Source organism: Gossypium hirsutum, chromosome A09 (genome assembly GCF_007990345.1).
Source record: "Gossypium hirsutum isolate 1008001.06 chromosome A09, Gossypium_hirsutum_v2.1, whole genome shotgun sequence".
Lineage (NCBI taxonomy): Eukaryota > Viridiplantae > Streptophyta > Magnoliopsida > Malvales > Malvaceae > Gossypium > Gossypium hirsutum.
In genome coordinates this window covers 68,320,921-68,345,769 of record NC_053432.1, presented here as the reverse complement: position 1 = coordinate 68,345,769, position 24,849 = coordinate 68,320,921, and the positions used below count along the sequence as shown (strand labels likewise).

The 24,849-nt window shown below is 31.5% G+C and overlaps 4 protein-coding genes across 6 annotated transcripts; 2 read left to right on the top strand and 2 right to left on the bottom strand.

Moving 5' to 3' along the window:
- Window positions 1-2,498: 2,498 nt before the first annotated feature.
- Window positions 2,499-3,699, top strand: LOC107888204 (uncharacterized). Its single transcript, XM_041076523.1, has 4 exons — window positions 2,499-2,699; window positions 2,780-2,872; window positions 2,950-3,051; window positions 3,210-3,699. The coding sequence occupies exons 1-4, from the start codon at window positions 2,643-2,645 to the stop codon at window positions 3,390-3,392; spliced, it is 435 nt and encodes a 144-aa protein (XP_040932457.1). The 5' UTR covers window positions 2,499-2,642; the 3' UTR covers window positions 3,393-3,699.
- A 10,281-nt stretch (window positions 3,700-13,980) lies between these two features.
- Window positions 13,981-15,042, top strand: LOC107890079 (F-box protein At1g30200). Its single transcript, XM_016814593.2, has one exon. The coding sequence runs from the start codon at window positions 13,981-13,983 to the stop codon at window positions 15,040-15,042; it is 1,062 nt and encodes a 353-aa protein (XP_016670082.2).
- Window positions 15,043-17,133: 2,091 nt separating this feature from the next.
- LOC107889297 (RNA-binding protein Y14) lies at window positions 17,134-20,502 on the bottom strand. Its single transcript, XM_016813665.2, has 4 exons — window positions 20,238-20,502; window positions 18,663-18,799; window positions 18,099-18,250; window positions 17,134-17,590 (listed from the first exon to the last, which is right to left on the bottom strand). The coding sequence occupies exons 1-4, from the start codon at window positions 20,500-20,502 to the stop codon at window positions 17,545-17,547; spliced, it is 600 nt and encodes a 199-aa protein (XP_016669154.2). The 3' UTR covers window positions 17,134-17,544.
- On the bottom strand, window positions 20,333-24,582 carry LOC107889296 (F-box protein At2g26850). Of its 3 annotated transcripts, none has more exons than XM_041076521.1 (5): window positions 23,089-24,582; window positions 22,922-23,001; window positions 22,620-22,798; window positions 22,317-22,391; window positions 20,333-20,591 (listed from the first exon to the last, which is right to left on the bottom strand). In XM_041076521.1, exons 1-5 carry the CDS (start codon window positions 23,758-23,760, stop codon window positions 20,566-20,568), a joined length of 1,032 nt encoding a protein of 343 aa, XP_040932455.1. In that variant the 5' UTR covers window positions 23,761-24,582; the 3' UTR covers window positions 20,333-20,565. The 3 variants fall into 3 exon arrangements, with proteins under 3 accessions (XP_040932455.1, XP_040932456.1, XP_016669153.1); XM_041076522.1 differs by lacking the exon at window positions 20,333-20,591 and adding an exon at window positions 21,092-21,585; XM_016813664.2 differs by lacking the exon at window positions 20,333-20,591 and adding an exon at window positions 21,092-21,568 and having other exon boundaries at window positions 23,089-24,581.
- Window positions 24,583-24,849: the final 267 nt, after the last annotated feature.

The following is a 24,849-nucleotide window of genomic DNA, read 5'->3' as shown; positions in this document are numbered from 1 at the left end:
ACATGGGAATTAGGCGTGATCTTCATCCCCAAGTACGTCCTAATGGAAAATATTGGTTGTCGCCTACAATTTTTGCAATGTCAAAGGAAGAGAAAGATATGTTCTGCACGGTGTTGAAGGATATAAAGGTTCCGGATGCGTATGCATCAAATATATCTCGATGTGTAAGTCTTAAAGATCGAAGACTATATTCATTAAAATCACATGACTATCACATCTTGATGCAAGATCTACTTCCAGTTGCTTTACGGTGCTGTATGTCAAAAAAGGTAACGTCCTGTATAATTGAATTGTCCAATATAATGAAAGCAATTTGTGGCAAAGTTCTGAATGTTGAAGAACTTGAAAAAGTACAAGATCGAGCTGCTTTGACATTATGCAATTTGAAGAAGATCTTTCCACCTTCCTTCTTCACTATTATGGTGCATCTTGTCATTCATCTCCCTCGTGAAGCAATAATTGGTGGGCCGGTTTTCTATCGTTGGATGTATCCAATTGAAAGGTGCTAATTTATTTCAAAGGTATTCACCTTTATACCTATAGTTACCAGTTTTGATAATGTTGTATATGGTGTTTAGGTTCCTAAGCAAATTGAAGTCTTATTGCCCTAACAAACGTTATCCAGAAGGATCAATTGCTGAAGACTACTTGGCAGAGGAGTGTATGACATTCTGTTCTAGATATTTAAAAGATGTTGAAACAAGATTGAATAGATCAAGTAGAAATGCCGGACTCAATGATCCTAGCTTGGCCGAAACTTATTTATTTCAAAGTTATGGAGAACCAATCGGCAAAGTTGAAATTGCAGAATTAGATGACCGATCTTGGATACAAGCACATAGATATGTTCTTTTCCACCACGATACACTTGAACAATTACGCAAGTAAGTTCTAGAATATGATAAATATTCATCTTTTTTTTATTTGTTTATTTTTTAACGAATTAAACATGTTTTTAACATAGTGAGTACAAACAAGTCTTAAGATCTCATTCACGCTCATGAAGATTACAACATCGCGAGATTAATAGGTTATTCGCAGAATCTTTTCATGAATGGTTAAGCCAAACGGTATGCAACTCAACATTTTATTGGCAAATAATAATGTTTTCTCATAATATTTACAATTACTCAATTTACTTTTGATTCAATAGGTTTGGAGTGGGAATGTCGTTAATGACGAAGTTAAATGGCTTTCCTAAGGTCCGAATCGAGTAGTAAAAAAATATAGTGGTTTCATCATGAATGGATTTAGATTTCATACCAAATATCGCGAGAGATTGAAGAGAACTCAAAATTGTGGAGTAGTTGTTAATTCTTTAATTACAAGTTACGCTAGTGCTAGGGACAGTAATCCTGTCGAGGGAAATGTAGAGTATTACGGACTTCTAACTGACATTATTGAGTTGGATTACTATGGAAAATGGAAAGTTGTCTTATTTCGATGTGATTGGGCTGATGCTAATACTGCTCGCGGAATTAAAAATGATCAGTTTGGTTTTACAATGGTGAATTTCTCTCGATTAATTCACACTGGAGAACATTTGATAGACGAGCCGTATGCATTTTCTTCTCAAGTTAAACAAGTTTTTTACTCGAGAGATCCAATTGATGAGGGTTGGTACGTTGTACTCCGAAACACCCCTAGAGACTTATTTGACATGGGGAATGAAAGTAGAGATGACATCGTTGAAAGATCAGAAATTTTTCCTTTTCCAGAACAGAACTTAAATGAAAATATCCCTAGTACTAGTACACAATTTCAATGGGTTCGTCAGGATGTGGACGAAGATATTTACGATTTATGATGTAGTAAGATTTTATGATTTTTATTTATATGTAATGTTATAATTTTAACATTGGTCATGTTATATAATTTAACTATTTTATATTTACTATTGTTGTTATTTCTTACTAAAATTTTAACTATTTTATGTGTTGCAGGAAAAATGCCTAGAAGAAGATTAAGAGATCTTAGTATTGTACAGAATACTACAAATTCGGAAGAAGTAAGTACTGAACAGCAGACAGTTGTTGGATCTTCAACCGTGCCGGAGACACTTGACGTGTCTGTGGAATTTCAAAGTAATGTTAAGTTTATTTTACAAATTGTATTAAATTTTATTACTGATTTATTTTTAAATTTCAATATAGTAATAATATATTATTTTTCAACTGAAAATGGTGGGACGCGTAGAGGTCGAGGACGTACGCTCCTAACAGATTTATATAACTTAAATTCTGTCGAGCGTGTCAAAGTAACTAGAAACAGCCATGGTCAGCCTGTTGGACAAGAAGCTCGACTTTTAGCAGGCTATTTGGGAATTATAGCACGAAATGCCAATATGTTGCCCATCAACTACGAATCATGGCATAACATGCCTGATAGCAATAAAAATCAAGCTCTCTCTAATATTAAGGTAACAAAACGTTAATGTAATTTATAATACTTTGGTTTAAGTTTCATTTATATTTAATTCTTAAACTTGTGTTTTTTAGGAGAGGTTTGCTTTAGAGGTCTTTGATGCCTATATCAATAAGGCATTGGGTAAAAAATAGAGAGACCATAAAAGCAGTTTGAAAAAAGAATATTTTAAAAAACCCATAAGCCTCGAAGAAAAATTACAAAATGTCCCACCGGGAATGCTGAGGTACCAATGGAAAGATGCGGTTCGATTTTGGAATTCGAAGAAAGGAGAGGTATTATGTACTTGCAAACTCTTATAAATTTTTCGGTTTATAGTATTTACTATATACGTAATAATAATTTCATTATGTAGGACCGTGAGCGAGTTGGAACAAGCAGCAGGCAAAAACAAAAATTTACGCACACAGCAGGGTCAAGAAGTTTTGCTTGTGTAGCTCAGGCCGCGGTACTATGGATTTATTAATTCTATCAAGTATTAATGACATTTTACTATTAAATAATACTTTTACTACTATATTGTAGGAAGCCTCGTCTGGTCAAAAAGTTGGACGCCTTCAGCTTTTTGACATTATGCACAGGAAAAAAGATGGAACTCCGATGACATCTGAGGCTGCAGAAATTATGGTATATTTACTTAATAAAATTTGATTCATTATAAATATTTATAATATTTAATTATAATGTTTTAATTCATCATTTTTATTAGTTTAATTTTAAATAATGTTATGTTGTATTCCTTTTTATTGTATATTTCGTTTCTAACTCTTTGACTGATTTATTAGGAGAAACTAAAAGATAAGAAGGCAGAGTATGAAGCGACTGCTTCGACTGATAGTTCTGTTAATTTTGAGGATATTGATAACAGGATTATTAATGAAGTTTTGGGTCCTGAAAGGTATGGTCGGGTTAGATTTCAAGGATCTGGTGTTAACCCGACCCAATATTTTGGATCCACCTCGCACTAATACATGCCTTCCGGGAGTCAAAGTCAAGCTGAAGTTCAGAGGCTAAAAGATCAGATAGTTCAGATACAAGCTAGCACAGATGAGCAAATTTCTCAACTTAGAGCGGAGGCAGCAGCGAGGGAGGCGGAGCAGAACAGAAAATACAATGAACTCCAGCTACAGCTTCAGTCTATGATTACTATGTTCCAGCAATTTCAAAATCCGCCATCTTAGACATTTGTTTTCTTGTAACTTTTAATATTATTATAAGAATATTTAGAATATTCATTTACAATTTATATAATATATTTCTCGTATAATTTTGTATTATTTAAATTTGCGGGTTTTGGTTGGATTTCATAGTATATTTGCTGTTTTTGGTTGAATTTCTTGCAGGAGGGTTGGATATAGGTGCAAAATACATATTGCAAAACTGGGCAAATTAGCGGCGCTTTTATAAAAAGCGCCACTAAAGACCAGGACATTTAGCGGCGCTTTTTTAAAAAACGCCGTTAAAAGTCCTGTTCTATAGTGGCTTTTTTATAAAAGCGCCGCTAAAAGTCCTGGTCTTTAGCAGCGTTTTTTATATAAGCGCCGCTAAAAGTCCTGGTCTTTAGCGGCATTTTTTATACAACCGCCGCTAAAAGTCCTGGTCTTTAGCGGTGTTACATATAGCGACGTTTTTTGCGGCGCTTAAAAACGCCGCTAAAGGCAAAAAAAAATGCCGCTAAAAGTCTATTTTCCTGTAGTGTCACCTAAGCTAATTATGAATAATGAATTGAATAATTAATGTAGTTATGATCTAAATTCATCTTTTTACTTATTTTAGTTATTAATCCATTGATCTACTATTTTTTCACCACTTAAAATAATTAATTCATAATGAAATTCAAATCAACACCAAATATAAATAAGAACATAATCAAAACAAATGAAAAGATTAAATGTATTAGAGTTGTGTGACCTGAGTCCCGTTTGGTCCGGCCTAGAAAGTTCTTACTACCATTATGTTCGGAATGAGACTGCAACTGGTGTCACCACCAACCTGGCTACAGTAAGAAAATTACTTGAGAAAGAGCATATTATGTTGTTTTAACAGTGAACTAATTCTTGCTATGGATGCTCTGTTTGATACAATGAATAAGAAATTATGTTACCAATGATACTTGGTAGTTCAGTGGTATAAAATAATGTATTTGCAGTTGTAACTGTTAGGTTGTTTAGCTAGTGTGAAGATTAAGCTTGGAAGTGGAGTTGCTGCTGCTTCCTTCCAGGATTTGATCAAAATATGTTGTCACCTCTAATTACTTTAAATTGTTTAACCTTTACTTATATTAATATATATTTAAGAAATTTTTAATTTATGTCAAACTTGACATGCATGATCTACATTAATATAGAAATAAATTCAATTGTCGGCTTGTCAAAATATTAATCATATAAAAGTTACAGTTAGTTTTACATTATTGTAATTGAATCTCTTTCAAACCGTGGAATTTATCGATATAATTGTACTTATCATGCATGTAAATTTATTCAAAATTGCTATACTACTAAGTAAAGTTCATTTTAGTCCCTCTACTAAAAATTACTCCAGATTAGTCCTTATGCATTAAAATTGTATTCAAATCATGATATTGTTTAAGTTATTGATAATTTAGACAAAATATATCATACCCATTAGTTTACCCATGACCCAACTGAACCTATAAAAAAAAACTTAACCATCCCAAAAAAATCCATGTATCTTTAAACCATCTTCTGGTTGAAAAATACAGACTTAATGAATTTTTTTAGCCACACATTAATTCAAAAATAAATGAAATTTTTTTGGAAAGATTGGGTTTTTTAATATACAAATTTGACGTGTCATAATTTGAATAAATTTTTAATATACAAAAACTAATCTAAAACCATTTTTAATAGGACTTTACATATTATAAGAACTCCTAATAGACTTTGATTAATTTTAAATGATTTGTTTTTTGGATTATGATGAAAATATTCATCTTTTCTATTTTTCTTCCTCTCACATTTTTTTTCTTACCAAATCACATTTTTATCTTCTTTCCTATATTCCATTATATTCTTCTATCCCTTCAGTTTTGTACATAATCAAGCACACCTTTAAATTATATAATTCTATATATTATTAATAAATAAGATAATGACATATCATTAAAATTTTTAGGGTAAACTATTCAAATAGTTAATCAAGTTTGAGGGCATTCTTATTTAGGTCACCATTTTTTTTGTTAATTTAATTACTCTCATTAGATTAATTGCATTTTGTAATCAACTCGTCGTGAAAATGTCTTTGGCCATCGAATGGAAGGCTGACGTTACCTTCTTTTAATTGATATAATAACAATTTTAGCCTTTAATATTTTACATATTCTATCAACTTAGTCTTAATTCTAAAAAAGTTAACAAAATTATCTTCAATATTTATATATTTTGTTAATTTGGTGTTGACCTTAAAAAAATTTTAAATTTTTTTTTTTAAAATCTCAAAAATAAAAATACATAAAAATTCAAAAATATCATAAATATATAAGTAATATAAAATTGCAAAAAAAAATATAAATATTTGAGCATCCATTCAAATTCAGCAACCGCGACGACAATGATAGTAGGAGGGGATTATGAGAGGGTCATGCCCACCAACAATGACAACAACAACAACCATTACAACTTCATATCTTGAATAGCAATGCCCGCCAACAATGGCAGTGACGTACCCAGTAGCCTCCTCCGAGAGGGATTTCTTTGGCAACCCCAAGCCGTCGCCCCACCGCCACTATTTCTCCCTATCGTACTCGCTTCCATCCTCCCCTAAAGGGCCTCCCCCTTCTCTGCTTTTTCATTGCTTTTATTCCTTTATTGTCTTATAAATTCAACTTTTATTTAGGTAGCTTCATCGTTATTTTCACTTGCTGAAACTAAGGGATATAAAGGTGTCAGGTAGTATCTCTCATCTTAAAGGAAAAAACAAATGCATATTAAAACCAAAGATGACTCTCTTGTCAACGTAAGGGACCTAAAGGTAAGCTGTCACATTGCATTGCCCTTGTATCCTAGTTCAGTCACTGCATTTTCATTTCAGCATGTCTCCACGCTAATTGTCTTTGATTTCCATTTGCTTGCATTTATGCTCTTTGCTGGTCATGGTTGAGAAATAGGCTTCGAGACGAAACTTTAAAGTTTACTTCTCATTGGTATATGTTGTCAATTAAAGAACAAAGACAATAAACAACAAGAGAAATAGGAGAACAAAAGAGAATTATGTGTCTTATTCTTCAATCCAGAATAATAATTTATAATATTTTTTTTGAAGTTTATATTTATAGACATAATAAGTATAAATTATATAAAGTTCTATTTTTAATGGACATTAGAGTCTTAAACTACCTTAAAATTTTTATCCTAATAGACATCCATTTTATAATAATAAAATGTTTATAACACTTCTTCTTGGATGTTTATCGATATATAATGTGTTTCGTTAAAACCTTAGTAATATAAGAATCCTATGGCAAAAAAATTCTTAGTGAAAGAAAAAAAAAAGCACATATCCTATAATTCGTATAGCATGTTTTCTCATTAAAACTTCACAAAAAATCCAATAGTACAAAACCTTGATTAAGGAAAAAAGAGTACAACGCGTATTCACTCTCTCTCGTGACATCATAATATCTCAGTTTCTATATTTTCTAATATTAAATACTATCTTTTTAAATGATCATTTGAATAAATTTGATAAATGTTTATATAATTTTTCTTTTGAAAGTCTCTCGGTCATAAGTGAGAAAGAATTTTAGGGAAATATATTTTAATCTAAACAATAATCATAGCAAACTCTCTTCATAATCCTTTTATAATAAACATATGTGCAAATCAATTTAATAAATATTTATGCAAACAAATTAAACCATTTTTTGAAATTTTCTATAGCTTTCAACATCCTAAATCTTTCAAAGATTTTAATATAAAATTCATTATATAATGATTCATATAGAAGGTTGTATCAACAATCATTAGATACATGTCAAACCTAGAGTAATAAGATATTTAAATGTTATTGCATTTAGCACAAAATAATGTTATATTTTCTCATAAGCAATGTGAGGACTTAGCAGAAAACTTCATTTTTTTTATTTCGTTTTCGTAAAATTACTCATTTATACCCTACTAGCTTTATTCATTTAGAAATTTGGACTTCTAGTCTAGAAACTTCTTATTCAATATGTTTATTCTCTTTCATTATCTCAATACAATTATTGCATGCAAAACTGTTGACGGCAACTTTTCATTTTAATTCCATATTTTCTTGTAGTGACAAGACTTATTAAGATATCTATATTTTTGTAATTCATCTTCAAATTTAGGTACCTGAATCTTTTGTGGAGTTTTAATAATTAATTTATATATTAGGTCTCTTTCGGAGCACCTATCTCCGCTATAAAACTATTTTAATTTATTATTTTATTTTACGAGAATTTTCACTGTTGGAATCAATCAATATACCATACTTCATACATTTATTACTTTCATTTAGGGTTTGATTATTTCACTGAAAATGATTTCTGAAAAATAATTTACTTTCCTAAGGAAGTTAATATTTTTCTTGTGTTTGGATGAATTTGTGTAAAATATTTTCTGTTATTTGGTAGATTTCTTAAAAATACTCTATAAAAGTTGTTTTAAATTAAACAAATATACATGTGAGTTTTTCTTATATTTTCATTGTTTAATAGAGTTTATTTTATATCTATAAATTTATATTTTACATTGTTTTTACATATATTAAAAATATTTTATTAAATTTAGGTTCATTACAACGCCATTTTTTAATTACATGACTATCAAGTGAGTATTTTTTATTTAAAAATGTGATATCAATAAAATTGACAACAAAATTTAACAATATCAACAATTGAATTATTATTTTTATAAATTTAACAATGTCAACAAAATTGACACAATTACATAGACTAAATTGTAAATTTGTAAAGAGTACATAAACTTATGGCATATTTTTACATTTATACTGCAAAATATTTATTATTAATATATTTATAATTTTAATAAATAGTTATTATTAAAATATTGAATATTGAATATTGAATATTTTAAATGAAGAATATTATTTAAATTTATTATTTTTAAAAATTATTATTAAAATAAAATTGAAATATTAAATAATTTATACTAATAAATTATATTAATTATATTAATAATTTATTACATAACAAAATATAAATAGTTAAATATGTATGTTTAATAATATTGAAAAATATAATATTTTAATATTTTTAAAATAAAAATAAAATTTATTATCAATATTAAAATTTATTTAAGTTAATTTTTTATATAAAAATAAAATTACCTATAGATGAGCTCTTTTTCAGAAAATGAATTACGCTCTTCAAAAGAGTAAGTTATTTTACAAGAAAAATGGCTTATTTTACGTTGACCTGTAAGTTATTTTCTGTTGATCAAGCTATTTTCTGTGAAACAAACACAGAAAAATGTAGAAAACATTTTCCATAAAATCTTTTATACATACAAATGGATCCTAAATCTAAAAAATTGTCTTATTCTAAATATCAATTAGTATATAACACTTTTTTTTTTTGATAAAATTAGTATATAACACTTTGTTGTTCTCATTAGGTCAATAAATGCGTTTGTGAATTCTCTTCTGAACTCTTTATTCAAATTACTTTTTGCAATAATCTAATTAATGATAATTCATTCCAAGTAATTATTTCATTCAACTATTATTTGTTTCCCCCTAATTTGGAAAAACTATCAAATCAAAGTTGTAATAACCAAATGATATCATAATTGAATCAACAATTCCATCAAAAAATTTAATAATAAGAGGAGACTCATAATTAATATGCTCTCAACTTTCTCTGAATACCCAAATTTTTACAATGTGGTTAAGCAACTTGAACTTATACCACGTATTCAAATAAATAATTTCAACATGGGTTGTATTTGGATCTTGATCAAAAACCATTTATAACGGGGAGTATTTATCATAACTTATTGATATGATGCATACAAGCGTTGATTCGTGTAAAATATCATATATATATATACAAAAAAATTATTGTCAAAAGTAATGACTTAGTTATTAATTGGAGACAATTAATAATTAATTATGCTAAATCATTTCATTAGTATAAACAATAGGCTTTTGTGGTAGTTACTCGTACTGACAATCTAGCATACAGTAATCATTGAAAACTTAAGAAATAAACTCACCAACACTAACAAGACTTGTATCGATTTCATAATTTGAAAGTTTTGTTCTTAAACAAATAATTAAACAAGTAATCTCACAAATGACAAATTGTGAGTTAATAACTCACATGTGATTATTTTATAGATACTTCTACAAAAATAATATTAAAACATCCACTTACTAGATAAATGGACCTATATTTCTTTTAAGTAAATATCAATATATATCCTTATTTGTCACATTATTATTGATCGAGATAGTCTAACTGATCATGCTAACTAATTAATATATTTGAACTAGTAAATTTCTGGTTGACTATACATGTAATTCAATCATACTAATATAGAGTGTATAAACTAGAGAAAATGTAGATAAAATTTTCATTAGGAAATTCATCCAAGATAATAGATAGAAAATAATCTAATATCAATTTCAATAACATACCTTACGTATTTCGTAGCAATCAAATAGTTTTAAATTATAATCTAACAAACAGAAAGCAATACCATGCAAACAAATATACTAACATTCTATCAAATAAAACATTAAATTAATAAATCTAGAGGTAATTATGAATGTCATCTTTGAAGTCAGCCAAATTTAGAACATTCACATCAAAAAAATCAGAGGTGAAGCTACATGTATTTGTTGTAAATAAATTTTATCGCTTTACAAAATGCACACAAGCAAATATTTTCTTTGTATAGATATATGATAAAAATTAAATAAAGTACATGAGCATACCATAGATGCACGACAATTAAAAGTTTAAATATAGTATGGAACTATTAATATGAATTTCAACATCTATCCTATTATTAGTTTTCACGTTATCTTCATTAAAAATTATTATGACTACCCCTTTTTACTATTATAGAGTCACTTATCACATCCACTTTCAATATTATGCCTTTTACATTTATTAAATATTGTTACATCTATTTTAGAGAATGGAGCAAATTTGGTAGGACGGGTTTTATGATTTTATTCAATCACAAAGAAACATTATATTAGTTGAAATATGTATTTTAAAGCACTTTTCACGGTATTACTACTACAAGAGCACATTTGAAGCATAAAAAGTTGAAAAAAAATCTAACAAGTTTTCATCATTAATATTCTCCTCATATAATTTTGCAACTTTACGTACATCGAATCATTCCACAATTCAAGTGAATCTTTTACGCTAAATTTTTTTCTTTCAACCCTTCATGAGATGATGACGAAAGAAGATTATAACAAATGATCACAATTAATTCAAATTTTCATATAAAACTTGCTATAATTGCTATTTTAATATGCATATTTACAAAATTGGAAACAGTGTAATTTATCTAGATAATATAATAAAATTCCAATATATATATCAATTAATAAATTAAAGAATTAAAATTCCAATCTACCATATTTGACAAATTAAAAATATAAATCACAACTAATGACAATTACTACTCAAGATAACAAAATTGTATGGATAATAAACTTCATGCTATTTTGTTCAATATAGTAATTAAAGTTTGGACCCAATATAAAGTAAAAACATTGACTCTTTAAACTTAATATTAATTCAATTGTCAAATATTTAATTATCCAAATATTATGCATAATAATTGAATATTTCTCTTTTCTTATCGTAATAAGAAAATATTCGTAACAATAATGATTCATATCAAATATAATCCTATAAAGAAAAGATCGAAGAAACTTAGAAACATACCAGGTATAGTGATTAGATATATTACCCTTACTTTAACCATTATTTTTCTTCTTTTCTGAACTCTTGGCTTTCTTTTCTTTCCATATGCAAATGAATCCCTTTTATCATTTCTTTGGCATAAAATTTTCAAGGTTTTGGATTAGGTGAGAGGTTAAAAACGACAATGAATACCTATGGCTATAGGTTTAAAATCTTACTTTTCAAGATTTTTGCTTTCGTGTCTTTTCTCTAATAGCAATCAATTTATAAATTTCTTAACATAAAATAAATTTTTAAATATCCAAGTAACTTAATTAGCGAAAAAGAGTGACATGAATTTGAATCCACAGTTAGATATTTTCTTCTTGAATCTTGATCCGATTAATTTATTTAAATTTTATTCACATATAATGGAAAAAATGGTGTTTTAGGTGAGAGATTAGAGTTATTTCTTTTGAGTAAAAAGGGTGTGGGTTTAAATCTTTGCGGGTTACGGATTTTTTTTTTCAAAATCTTTTGGTTTAGAAGAGAATCATTTTTTCTATAATTTTGTTAGCAATCTTGTCTAATAACTTTAGAATAAGAAAGTTTAAAAAAATATCGTGTTGATAACACGTTATAAAATAAAGAATAAATAGAGGAAAGAACATGAGACATAGGAGAGAACAAGCAAAAATTATACATTTTATTCGTCAATCAATAATGATAATTGATAATGTTTCTCTAAAATTTATATTTATAGACATAAGAAGTATAAATAATATAAAATTCTATTCATTGTAAACATCACAATCTTAAATAAATCAAACTTCTTGTCCTAATGGGCATTCACCTTATAATAATGAAATATTTATACAGGTGTAGAACTTTTTTTTATATTTTTATATTTTAATATTTTATAATACATTTTGTTTTTAATATTATTTTTTGAAGACTTCTAAATATTGAATTGATAAGATATGTAAACATGGAGGGATAAATTTGATAAAATTTTAAAATTAAGACCAAATTGATAGAATATGTAAAATATTAAAGATTAAAATTTTTATTATATCAATCAAAAGAACCCACACCATCATTTATCCAGTGACCAAAAGCATTTTAACAATGAATCGACTACAAATTGTAATTGATCTTGCGGAAGTGAATAAATTAAAAAACATTCAGTGACTAAAAGAGAAATAATTTAAAACTTAAAAGGACTATATGAACAGTTTGCCTAAGATGTTAAAAATTATTTAGTTATACTCCCAATTAAATTAAAAGTTTGAATCCCTTTATTAAATGTTAAATAAAAGAATAGTATTGAAATTTCTAGATATCTCTTTGAAATTTACTTCCCGTACGTTCATGAACTCCGCATTTTTTATTATTTTGATAACATCTATTTTTATTATTATGATAAAATACTATAAAGAAAAAATATTTGATTTATCGCTAATTTATAGGTGTCATGATCAATTAATAATAAAATGATATATTATCATTAAATTTAATAATGTTAATAATTTTATTTAAACATAACTATTATAAATAAATATTAATAACTCTCATATTTAGGATCTTGAGTTTAAAAGTTTAGTGTTTAACTTACTGAGTTTAGAGTTTTAGTATTTATTTATAATTAATTATGTGTAAATAAAGTTATTAATATTTATTTGTAAGTCCTCTACTGTTTTTTGGTTTATTTAGAGGAACTACATCAATTGTCCCTAATTTTTTTATTAAAATTACATTTTAGTCGCTCACCTTTTAAAAATTACATAATTGTCACTAAAGTTATCGAAATGTTATATTTTGGTCACTTATCCGTTACCTCACTTATCCGTTAAGAGGATGACATGGCATGCTAATTTAAAGGGTTAATAACGAATTTAGCCCCTAAATTATAACTAAAATGTCAAATTGATATTTTTAAAAAATTCTTAATAATAATTCTAAAAGTTTTAAAGGGTAAACTACTCAAAAAGTCACCTAAGTTTTAATGCGTTCATATTTCAGTCTCTGATTTTTTTTTGTTAACTTAGTCACTTCCATTAGATTAATTGTTATTTTTAGTCACTTTACTGTTAAAATGCTTTTGTCATTGGACAGAATGCTGATGTGACAGTCTTTTGATTGATATAATAATAAATTTAGCCCTTAACACTTTACACATTCTATCAAATTAATTCTAGTTCTAAAAAAATTCAATAAATTTAACATTCAATATTTATACATTTTATCATTTTAGTTCAAATAAAAAAATATATAATTTAAAAAAGTCGAAAAATATAACTTATTATAAAATTTGTTCATAGAGAAAAGTTAATGTTGAGCATGTAGTGATAAGAAAACAAAATGAGGGATAGATAAGGTTTCCACGCCATCAGTGGGGCTCTTCTAATTGTCAACTTTGAACAGCTCCCCCACTCTGACCCTTTAGGCCATTAAACACAATCAATGTTCCTTAAAGCTTAAACAAATGACAAGGTCGGCCTTTCATAGAATAAATCAATAAAATAAAACCTTAGCTTTACAATCGTGTGCAAATCCATGGTCAAAACGCGTACACTTTGAATTCTTTAGAAGAAAAATCACCAAAATCCTATAAAACATCCTCCCATGCCCTTCTTCACAGGATACCCAGAGCTTCATTTCGTTCCCGCAACGCCAAAATGTGTTACAAAACCCATGAAGAAGATGATGATTTAGCTTACTTTGATTGTCTTCCCGATGCTCTTCTTCTTCTCATCTTCAACAAATTGCATGATCTCAAATCTCTTACCAATTGTCTTTCAGTCTCAAAGCGTTTCCGTTCCCTTGTTCCTTTCACCGACACCATTTTCATCTCAATCCCACCTCTCCCAAAACCGAGCAATATTGCTGCTTCATACATAAACAATACTTTGAGACAGGTTTTTCACAACTTGTTCCTCAAACCACTCAGATGTTTCCATCGCCTTATGGCTTCCCCCAAGTCAACGACAATGTCATTTGATATCTCTTGTTGTCACTCAAATGGGGTTTTGAGAATTTTCAAGGAAATGAAATCGTTGCATTTAGAGCTTCCATTACATGGAGATGGTGAGTTAGGATCAAGTAATGGAGCTTCTTTCCTTCAATGGAAAGCAGATTTTGGAAGCAACTTGAGGACTTGCATTATCGTTGGGGCTACATCTTTTCAAAAATGCAATACGTTTTCATCATCGGCTATTTGCTCACAACGGAAGGAAGAGCGGATATTCATGGAGGAAACCGTGTTAAACGATGACGAGCTGAAATTAAGAGTAATATGGACCATTTCTTGCTTGATTGCTGCATCAACGAGGCAATATTTATTGAAGCAAATCTTAGCTGACAATCCAAACATTCCAATGCTTGAAAGAGTGGTGATTTCTGATGCAAACAAGCAAGGGATGTTTAGTATGGGAAAAGAAGAGCTTGTTGAGATGAGGAACTCCATTAACACAAAACAAGAAGCATCATCATCATCAATGGAGAGAAGTCCAGTTCCAGAAGTGAACATGAAACTGTGGTACTTGCCCATACTTGATTTACCGGATTCAGGGTATGTGATGAAAGGGGCAACACTCGTTCTTATCAGACCTGTGGTCGATGGGATGATTGAAAACAACAGTGATGATCCATTGGTGGGAGATGAAAAGCCTTTTACAGAAGCTGTAAGGGAGATGAGCAAAGTGAAGAAGAGTTATTTGATGACAATGAGTTCTTTTTGAGATTGATATAACCTTGTTTCTTTACGTCCATGTAACATACTTGATGACTTCAGAATTTTGTCTTTGTACATGAAATTCTTTTTAAGTTAAAATATCAGTAGATTTTTTTTATTAGAAAACTATTCTCCGGTAGAAGAAACCACCGAGCAATCTTGAAAGAATTGGTCACAGACCAATATCATCTAGAGCCGGCAAGGAAGAAAACAAACCCATTAGAAACTGGCGACTGACACCATCAACCACAATAGCCTTTAAGCGGCTTCAAACATCTTAGTAGAGTTTGAACGAGTGTATACTACTAGTATAAGAATAGTAATAGCGGTGAAATTAAATATTATAGTAATATTGTAGCATTAGACAAAAAGTAAACTAAACAGACTATATCGCATCTCACGGTCCATCTAAACCCACCGTTAGACCAGCTCCGAGCACTAGGAAAGCACTCAAATCGGAGGCCCTATAATCCCAGTAGAGGGTGGTCCGCTTCGTCAAAAAAAAAAAAAAGGGTGGGTACTCCAACTGAAGGGGGAATTGGGGGATTATTAGGAATCTGAAAGAACCACTTGGAAAAGCCCATGGACTAAAGGATGATGGGCCTGATGTTGGGCCAAACACAACTATTCAAAATGGGCTAGAACGTCAGGATAAGTAGGCAAGTGGACTTGTGAAGTACAAGGCCCGGAAAACCCAAACACCAAACTTAACGTTAGCACAGTTAGCACAGAATCAACTGAATCAAGCAGCAACAGCTAGATAAATAATAGTACGGTTGTTATAACAGAATGGCCTGTATGGGGTCTGTAACAACTAATTTTGCTCATGAATGAATTACACAATTATTTCCTTCTTAAATCCCTCTCGTCTATTCTCAATCCCTAAATTCTCTTAAATTTCAATTACAAATTTGTATTAGAACTTCCAAAGATCCACTAATTCGAGATGGGAAAACACAATAAAACCACTGTCATGGTTGGGTTTAATGGTGCCAGGATGCAACTTGATATCCTACAAGATGATAACAAAATTCCAAAATTGTGGGAGAAACAAAGAGAAAGTATTGATGCAAAATTTGAAGAACAGCAAAAAAGTACTGAAACTAAGTTCACAGAAACCCAAGGATACATTACTAGAATCCTGGATATGCTATCCCAGAAGGGAGAAAGGCCATGACCCCCTAATACTGCAACTACACCCAGATACCTCAAATGACCCTATCAAAAGCTGATGGGAAAAAGCCCATGCACATAATGGTCATTGATATTCATGAAAAATTCACCTACCAGCTTGGAGAACCTAGGGTCCTATCATCACATCCCATTCAAAAGAACACCTTTCTCCTAACCATCACCTACCCAAAATGGGAATACATATAGTTGGGTCCAGCAGTAAGGAGATGCTAGAAGAATCACCAGTAGTGGACAGGGACAGTCATACAATGACACAAGGGAATTTGGGTTTGTTTAACCCCAACCAAAAATAGAACTTCAGAACTTTGATGCCCAAAATCCAAGAGGATGGGTGCAGAAGTGTCGGAAGTACTTTTTCATTATTCCATGTAGGAGAAATCATAAGGTGGAAATAGCTTCTAGGTATTTAGTGGGTAAAGTAGAAACTTGGTATAGTGGGTACATCATGCAGAAAGAAAGAATCACGTGGGAAGAATTTACTAATGATCTCTGTTTGAGATTTTGTGATAGAACCTGTCTAGATGTGGTGGAAGAATTCAATAAAGAAGCACAGAAGGGAACAATTGAGGACTACCAAGAAAGGTTTGAAGAACTTCAAGCCTTCATGCTGCAATACAACTTCCAGTTTCTTAAGTGGGCCGAAGGATGAGATCAAGACAAGACTAGGGTTAATGGTCTGATTGATTGTATGGGACAACTTGATCTTTTAAGCAGAAGGAATAAGGGGATCAATATTTTACAAAGCATTGTCAAAGGGCACCCAAGTTTCATTCACATCCCCTTCATCCCTACAACAACCAAGCACCTTTCTTCTTCCCCTACAGCTGACGATCAATGATAATCCACCTCCTCTCCCACCCCAACACTATCATTGCGGAAAATAAGCTGGTTAATGAACTTCCCCTATCTTAATCATATTTAAATACATTTATATCTAACTTATATACCTCCATAATTCATGCTTTACAAATTTTTCTTGCTCTGTCACACTGTTGTCATATTTTAATTTTTTCCCCCCATAAGTTGCCATGTCTAAAAACCAATCAGCACAACCTTGATACGAGAAAGCTTACTAAGGAAAAAAAATGTCATCACTAATATCTTAAAAATTAAAAAAAAAAAAATAGATGAACACCAAATAGCAAGTTGCAATACCCCCCAAGTTGTTAAATATAAAGCCGAAAAGCAGCATTTGGAAACAAAGCACAATCACCACTCCACTTGAGTCGCCATAAACGAAACAGGATGATTTCAGTAAATTTTCAAGCACCAAATCTCGAAATATCTTGTTCTAACCCTCAAAATAGGGAACAAGTTAGTATCTTCTCCTAGGACTCCTGGAGCGATGTGTCCGTCCAGATCTGCAAAATTTAGAAAGGGTATTGTTAGATTCAAATGTTGCACTTATTTTTAAACTCATGGAGAGAAGATACAGCTTAAAGTTCCATCTTATGGCTAGAGTTGGGTAACTTTGTGTAATACAAATTAAAGTGGAATTTGAACATGGGAAAGAAGAACATTAAACATAATTTTGTCATAAAGTTGATATCTGTGTTTGTTTTCTTTCTAATCAAGTTAGTTTTTAAAGGAAAAGGTAAAACGCTTAGTTTTTAAAGGAAAAGGTAAAACGCTTAAGGCTCACTTTAGAGATTTGGGCAGAATGTTGGCATCAGGCAACCAGGTTTATTTAAAAGCTGGGTTGTGCTCAGCTCGTTGCCATACAATTTTGGATTGCTTCAGTTCAAGTAATAAAGGGCTGTAAATTTAAGTCCAGTCTAGTTGAACGAATACATCATTCTTTCACCACTTAGAATTGATATAATTAACAGACCTCAATGAAAATCCAAGAGCATATAAATAGAGACAAACCTCATATTTTTTCGTTTGAAGGCTCCAACACTAGGTCCATTGCTAAAGGCCCAATCAACATTGATGGTTTGTGTAAGAAGTTCTGCTCCATCCATTGTTGATATGGCATTCTTTGCTTCTTCAAACTTTTCGTATTCAATCAGTGCATATCCCTAAGAGGAAAAACTCTCATTACTTTTAATTGAACAAAAATATTCAATCCTAGAAAATACTGTAGAAAAAGGTAAAAACTCGTCAAAGATTTGTCCTTTGTTATCTCATCTTCAATCAATGCTGTTAAATAAAGATATTGCAATGTGTCAAACTAGCATTTAGTAACAACATGGATGGTTAGAAACAGTAAACTGATTGATATCTTAAAATAAAACTGAATCCACATTCTCTAATACATACAGAAAACACACGGAGATAAAAATGTTAAACAAGCAGACATAGATAACCAAAACATTTCCTATGCACATAAAAGAATGCAATGTGAAGAGCTCCACAACCAAAAAGAGAACATAACACTACACTTGTGCAATGGTCATAAAGTGAGATGCAACAATTTACTAAGTTGCCTACCTTGACAAATCCAGTGCGGCGATCAAGATTTAAATGCAAATTCTTGATCTCACCAAATTCACCAAATGCATTGTGCAAATCATCCTCTTGGGCTTCCTCATGTACACCACTGACCAAAATAATCCATCCTTCAATAGCTGCATATTTATTAATGAGACATAAAAGAAAATATTATTATTGAGAAAAGAGTTCATAAACGTAGAGGAAAATCTTAATTCATTCTTGTACACAATTGCTTTTAGAGACCTTACTCTACAAGTTGAGTTATATTGACTGTGTACGAAAACAAGGGGTGGTCACACGGAGGTCATAAACCTTTAAATAGCTGGATAGATTGAAGGTTAGGTTCAGTAGAGTATAATATGTTTAATGAACTCAATTGGGTGGTTGAAGCATGGCAAAACAGGTAATAGCAGTCCTTGAAGAAGAGCATACAGATTTAAACCTGATCAACAATGAAATAAGAATTTTTTTCCTTTTCTTTTGTTGGACATATTGTCCTAAATGGCAGGGAATTTCAAATATCCTCCACATGATGTCCCAACAAAATTCTGAAGACAGGAAAACAGGATAAATTGCCATCCCGTTATTTTGATAATGGAATAAAGTGAACCACAAGAATCAGCCAAGGATGTATATACACATAGTATCAACAAAGTTTCCTCAGAAATCAAGAAAAGATTTCTATAAAATGTAATATATTTTTTATTGAATTTTGGGTCATGTTCATCACACAGGTTTAAAAAACTAGTATCTATAATAGCAGAAAAAGGAAACTACTTTCAGGAATTCCCTCTAATTCCTAATACAATTTCCACTTTTAGAAATATTAACCACCACCACCTAACAGGCGAGTGCAGAAAGAAACAGATCTAAAGCCTAAATGACAAGTACTTCTTACAGTTTGTGCGATGCATACACAACACAGACCACGAAATTCATGAAGCCTCTGCCATTAAATTTGTTCTAGTCTCACAAATGACTTGAATATATTATACCTCTAAACTTACAATCTCTAATGAAAAGGGTAATAAAGCAGTTATTGTTAATGAAGGGTTCCTACAAGGTATAATATAATTAGAAAATATTCACAATGACGAAACTAATAACATTGCTTCTAGGAAACGAACTATCAAAAGGTTAAGTTCTAAAGACCCACAAAACAACTCATTTTGATATATAATCCTCAAAAAGCCCATTATAGCATGAACCAATGATTAAGATATCTTCTCAAGGAAATTTATTCACTACAATTAGTCTTTTGAACTACTTACTTATGAATAAGCTTTACTCGCAATTTTTAGCAAATGCCAACTGAGCCTTAGCATTGCATAAAAAGAATATAAACAAATTTACACTATGTTCTGAATATTTTCAATATTAGCCTATTCAAACTACCAAACCTCCCAGTTTATTTCAACCAAACTGATTCTAAAATCATTGAGAAATTTTAAAGCCGTAATTATCTTGTATTCCCGACCACACATAAATAAAACCCTAGATAAAACAAATAGGAAACAACTTAATAAACGAGGAGAGGAAAAAGGAAAAATAGGGTTTATTGGAGGGACTAACATCTCTGGGGACCGGGGCCACCATCAGTGCCAAGGGACTCGAAGTCGCGAGAGGCGAGACGGGAGTGGCGGTCAGCATCTTCCTCGCGGAAGCCACGGCCCTTGGTTTTCTTAGGGGCAGAAAGAGAGGCGGAAGCACCGCCAGTGATGGCGGACTTGAGCTTAGGCATGGGAGCTTTAGGGGAGGCGTCGCCAGCGGCGTCCTCGTCCATGAGGTCATCTTCCTCCGGCTCGAAATCCACCGCTTCCACGTCAGCATTGGCCATCACTGCGATCTGAACGTGCCTTACTTTTCGAAAGTGTTCAACAAAATCTATTTGTTACTGGATTCAAAATTCGGGAGTGTGCCGTGGAACTGAGGAAAAAAAAAAGTACGATTAATTAAGCTTAGCTGGTTGAGGTTCTGAAACTGAATTTGGATGGGCCTGCTCTTCCATATTTTGCACACGGGAAGTTTTGGGCCCAAATTTGGACTTCATTCGTAACCCAGTTCAACCAGGCCGTAGAGAAGATTTCTGCCTTATTGCCAAAATTTAATTAATCCTAATTTTCTATTCTAAATTTTTATTATTCCGTCAACTTTACGTAGGTATGGTGACATTCACTTTTTATAAAGATTATAATTTTTTTTAATGTATGATGTATGGGGTTTTAATTTTAATTTTATCATGTGTAAATTTTTTTTAAATTTATTTTAATTTAAGTCTGAATGTATTGATTTTATAATGTTAATTATGATGTAACTGTTTGGATTTATTTTTATATTTAAGTTAATTTTAATATATAATTAATCATGTGTTACTTGTAATAAAAAATATATTATTAAATTGGTTATTTTTGTTAAAAGAATTAGAATAAAAGAAGATTTACTTCTCATTGTCAAATGCAATATCAACTAATAATCATAGAAGAAGAAGGGTTGAAACAAAATTTGGAGGGTGGAAAAGGAAGGATAACCTACATCGTCTGAGGTCTACAGCATATAAATATTCCATGTTTCACAAAGTGGTTCTTTTCTACCCCCGTCAATAAATCAACACAAGCTCTACATGATCGTGGGATATGCCAAGACGGATTTTAGAACAATGCTCCACTCCACTTTCAGTACCACCATTTTTATAGACATGCATGAGGAGGGAAATGGCTATTCCAGGATTTCAGCTGGCCACAGCCGCTTCCATGTCGATATCTCCTCGTCGCTGCCAAGTTTTCGGATTCCACCATAAAATCCATCTCCCTCGTTTCCCTCCTCCCGATGTTCTTTCCGGTCGATAGTCGTGTGTCGCCACCTTGAGCCCAGGGCATACTGGTTGAACTCTAGCACAACCGTATCTGTCACATGTGCAACTCTGTTTTCTCAAGTTGCAAATAATTACCCAAAGAGACCCTTTCGTTTATTTTGATGTAACATGGACTAGTGGGGGAGGGGGGCATTTTGAGCTTTGTTGTCAATAAATGAAATTTTGGAAACGTAAAACAATCATTGCAGCCCCACACAAGTTAAAAAGATTGTAGATAAGTAAGCAAATAGAGTCCATGGGGGGACATTGGGTTCTTTTATTGTGGTTGGCCATAACTGTTCTGCTGAGACACAAATTATCACAATGTTGGTTGAAATTACGACATAACGACAACAATTTGTGTTTGGGGACCAACCCAACATCACAACCTGGGCCCCATGTATTCCAAATATGAAAACAACCTACCCTAAAATGGAAGTCCTCCATTAAACTTCAACTTTTTCAACTGCTATATCTTCATTTCTACTCAAACATAGGTAATAGGGTAATGAGGATAATGATTGAGCGTATTCACATTACACACGTAACCGTATCCGATAGTTAAGTAGCAAAATTTGAAACAAAGTACCCTTGGCCTCTCTCTCTCTCTCTCTCTCACACACACACACGCACAGTGTTAATTTCTTCAAGACAGAGTAGATATTTCCATTGTGTTTGATCTTATATGCAGGAGATATGTCCCTTGGAATAGCTTAAAAGTCGGATAACGTGTGATGCTTGCAATAATACCAAAGTAATATTTTCAGATTCCCATTTGAGAAAAGATGAAATCAACTTACCACTATTATGACAACGGCAGTAATTTTCGTTCCCATCACATGATGCCAAGTGACCAACTACACCATACCACCAACCTGCAATATATATATGGCAGTTTTATCAGCAATAGAATCATTATAATATGATTAATTGGGTTATTTGAAAAGATATTTGTTGGCATACCAATTGCCTCAACTCATCAAAGAAATTAAGATCATATTTGCAATATGGAAATAAACAAAACAAGCCTCAAACAGGATAACATTTCAAGTAACTTCAAAGAAGAAACAAAACATACAAGTTATGAGATACAAAAAACTAACCATAAGGGAATTCTTTGTTTCTTCTCCATTGAATCTCAATGTGATCACCTGGGCGTAGATCATTCAGACAATCAGAAATATGAAGATCATGTGGTGAAGTGTCAACGAGCGGTGCTCTTAGCCGTTCCCACGGCACGTTATTCTCTATGGCTACTGCCCTCCTTCCATGAGGAGAGTACCTGAAATCATCAAACCGAATCTAACATGAATCCACCAAATTAATTTTCAAAGCATTAGGCCTGTTTTGATCCCTTTGATATGGAACCTGATTCCAGCAAAAGCATGTTCATATCCCAAATTACCTTGCTTGGAATGTGTCAGTACGTTGATCATAACACAGCTCTGCATCATAGCATGACAGCATAAACCCAACATGGCCATTCTGCCAAGGAATTTATAATCAAAAACCGAATCATAGAAAAAGAAATGGGAAGAAGGCATAAATTGCAATGCTGATTTTAATGAATACCTCGCGGTTATAGACCTGAGCAGGGAAGCAGAATCTACCAGTTTCCAGAGCAAGAAACCAAGACATGATTGACTCACGTGGCAAAGAACTCTGCTTACTACAATCATCAACCTTTGGTTTAATCCACCAAGATGGCCTAACAATGGAGAAAATCCTCATCAAACCTTTTGACCTCCCTTGTTTCAAATGACTTGAATCCTTTCTTAAAGCAATATGCCATTGCCACTCTCTATAAGCAACAGGACCAATAATTCTACCCCACTTGTTTTTCATATGTTTTTCCCAGAAATGATCAGTGATACACCTACTTCTTAAAGAGCTGCAAACACCAGCCATGCTACAAAGACTAGCAGGTGGTAGTCTTTCGAGAATGCTTTCCAGGACCAATTCTGGTAAGTCCAAAATTGACATGGCAGCTCCTTCTTCAACAACTTCCTCCTCAAAGTTGTCAACTTTTGAAGTGAGAGACATCTTTTTGAGAGACATTTTGGAGGTGAAATAACTAAGACTAGAACTAGTTTTGATCAACTTGGTAACGGAAGAAAAGGAAACGTCTTTCCCAAACCAGAGAGACAATAATTTCACCTCAGTAGTCCATGGTGGAAGTGATTTCTTCAACTTAAAAAGGAAGATGATGGGAAAACAAGTAAGGAAGAAGTAAAGTAGTAGCATTCCAAGAAAAATACAAAATGGAAAAAAGAAAAGAAAGAAAGGTGAAGGAGTGAAGTAAAATTTTTTTTTTCTATGGGTCCAAATTCAATGATATAAGGCAAAGAAATCAATGGTAGAACCCAATTGTCTGTCCTCTCCTATCGTCTTCCTTCCATTCATAAACAAAGTCAGAGATCATGCAAAAAAAAATCACAAAAAGAAAGGGTTTTTATTGGTTAATATCAGAGCCCACCAAACCCCAAAAGTGGGCCACCCTTTGTTAATGACTAATCAGAATAAAAATTAGCAGTAAATTAGGAGAAGAAAAGAATTTTCTTTTGTTCCAAACAACCCCTAAAGAGAAAAAGGAAAACTTATTCCTTTCTTTTTATTAAGAAAAACAACTCAGCCGTACAGACAGCTAAACAACTGTCGTGTAATGAGAAAGAGATTTAGTGGATGAAAACCCAGAAACAGATGAAATGAAATAATGGTCTGATATGGAGGTATTTCTGACACCTGGAAAATTTTATCCACCAAAACGAATCTTTTCATTTAGATAAATAAAAGTCTAGATGCAACCACCCATATCCATTCAATTTTCTTAAAAACACCTTTTTTTAATTTTAGGAACAAAACCACAACATTAAAAAAATCTTGCCCTTTTTTCCTGTTTGAAGACAAAACAAAACAGACAACAAATCTGGGTTAGATTGAGATTGAAACAAACATAAGGAATGAGATTCAGAAATTTGATGAAGAAGACCTTATTTTGATCTTCTTCATCAAATTCTTTCCTTCTTTTTTTTTTTATTTCTGGGCAGATGAAAAATGATGAATGGGCGGTTTTGGTTAAAATGGGAAATATATTTATACATTTTTGTGTGGATATTAAAAGCAAAATTTTATGAAATTTATTTTTGTCATTGCTTTTAACAAGTGGGAGGAAAATCCGTCCCGCCAGAAAAACCAATCCCTTTTAGTTTTACGATAATTTTAATTAAAAAATATTTCAAATATTCAACTTAATCATAGACAAAGATTCTCTATCTCCTCATTTAAATCAAACTGTTAATCAACTAACAGCTCCAACACACATCTCAGCTCAAA

What these genes read in the sequence shown, in the direction of transcription:
- LOC107888204 (XM_041076523.1), top strand. Translation starts at nt 2,643, where the DNA reads ATGCTGAGGTACCAATGGAAAGATGCGGTTCGATTTTGGAATTCGAAG. An exon ending in CTTGTGTAGCTCAGGCCGCG is followed by an intron (nt 2,873 to 2,949) that starts GTACTATGGATT and finishes ACTATATTGTAG; the next exon opens with GAAGCCTCGTCTGGTCAAAA. An exon ending in CTGAGGCTGCAGAAATTATG is followed by an intron (nt 3,052 to 3,209) that starts GTATATTTACTT and finishes CTGATTTATTAG; the next exon opens with GAGAAACTAAAAGATAAGAA.
- LOC107890079 (XM_016814593.2), top strand. Translation starts at nt 13,981, where the DNA reads ATGTGTTACAAAACCCATGAAGAAGATGATGATTTAGCTTACTTTGAT.
- LOC107889297 (XM_016813665.2), bottom strand. Translation starts at nt 20,502, where the DNA reads ATGGCCAATGCTGACGTGGAAGCGGTGGATTTCGAGCCGGAGGAAGAT. An exon ending in TGGCCCCGGTCCCCAGAGAT is followed by an intron (nt 18,800 to 20,237) that starts GTTAGTCCCTCC and finishes ATAAATATGCAG; the next exon opens with CTATTGAAGGATGGATTATT. An exon ending in TTCAAACGAAAAAATATGAG is followed by an intron (nt 17,591 to 18,098) that starts GTTTGTCTCTAT and finishes TAAATTTTGCAG; the next exon opens with ATCTGGACGGACACATCGCT.
- LOC107889296 (XM_016813664.2), bottom strand. Translation starts at nt 23,760, where the DNA reads ATGCTACTACTTTACTTCTTCCTTACTTGTTTTCCCATCATCTTCCTT. An exon ending in ACTGACACATTCCAAGCAAG is followed by an intron (nt 22,799 to 22,921) that starts GTAATTTGGGAT and finishes TGATGATTTCAG; the next exon opens with GTACTCTCCTCATGGAAGGA. An exon ending in AAACAAAGAATTCCCTTATG is followed by an intron (nt 22,392 to 22,619) that starts GTTAGTTTTTTG and finishes TATATATTGCAG; the next exon opens with GTTGGTGGTATGGTGTAGTT.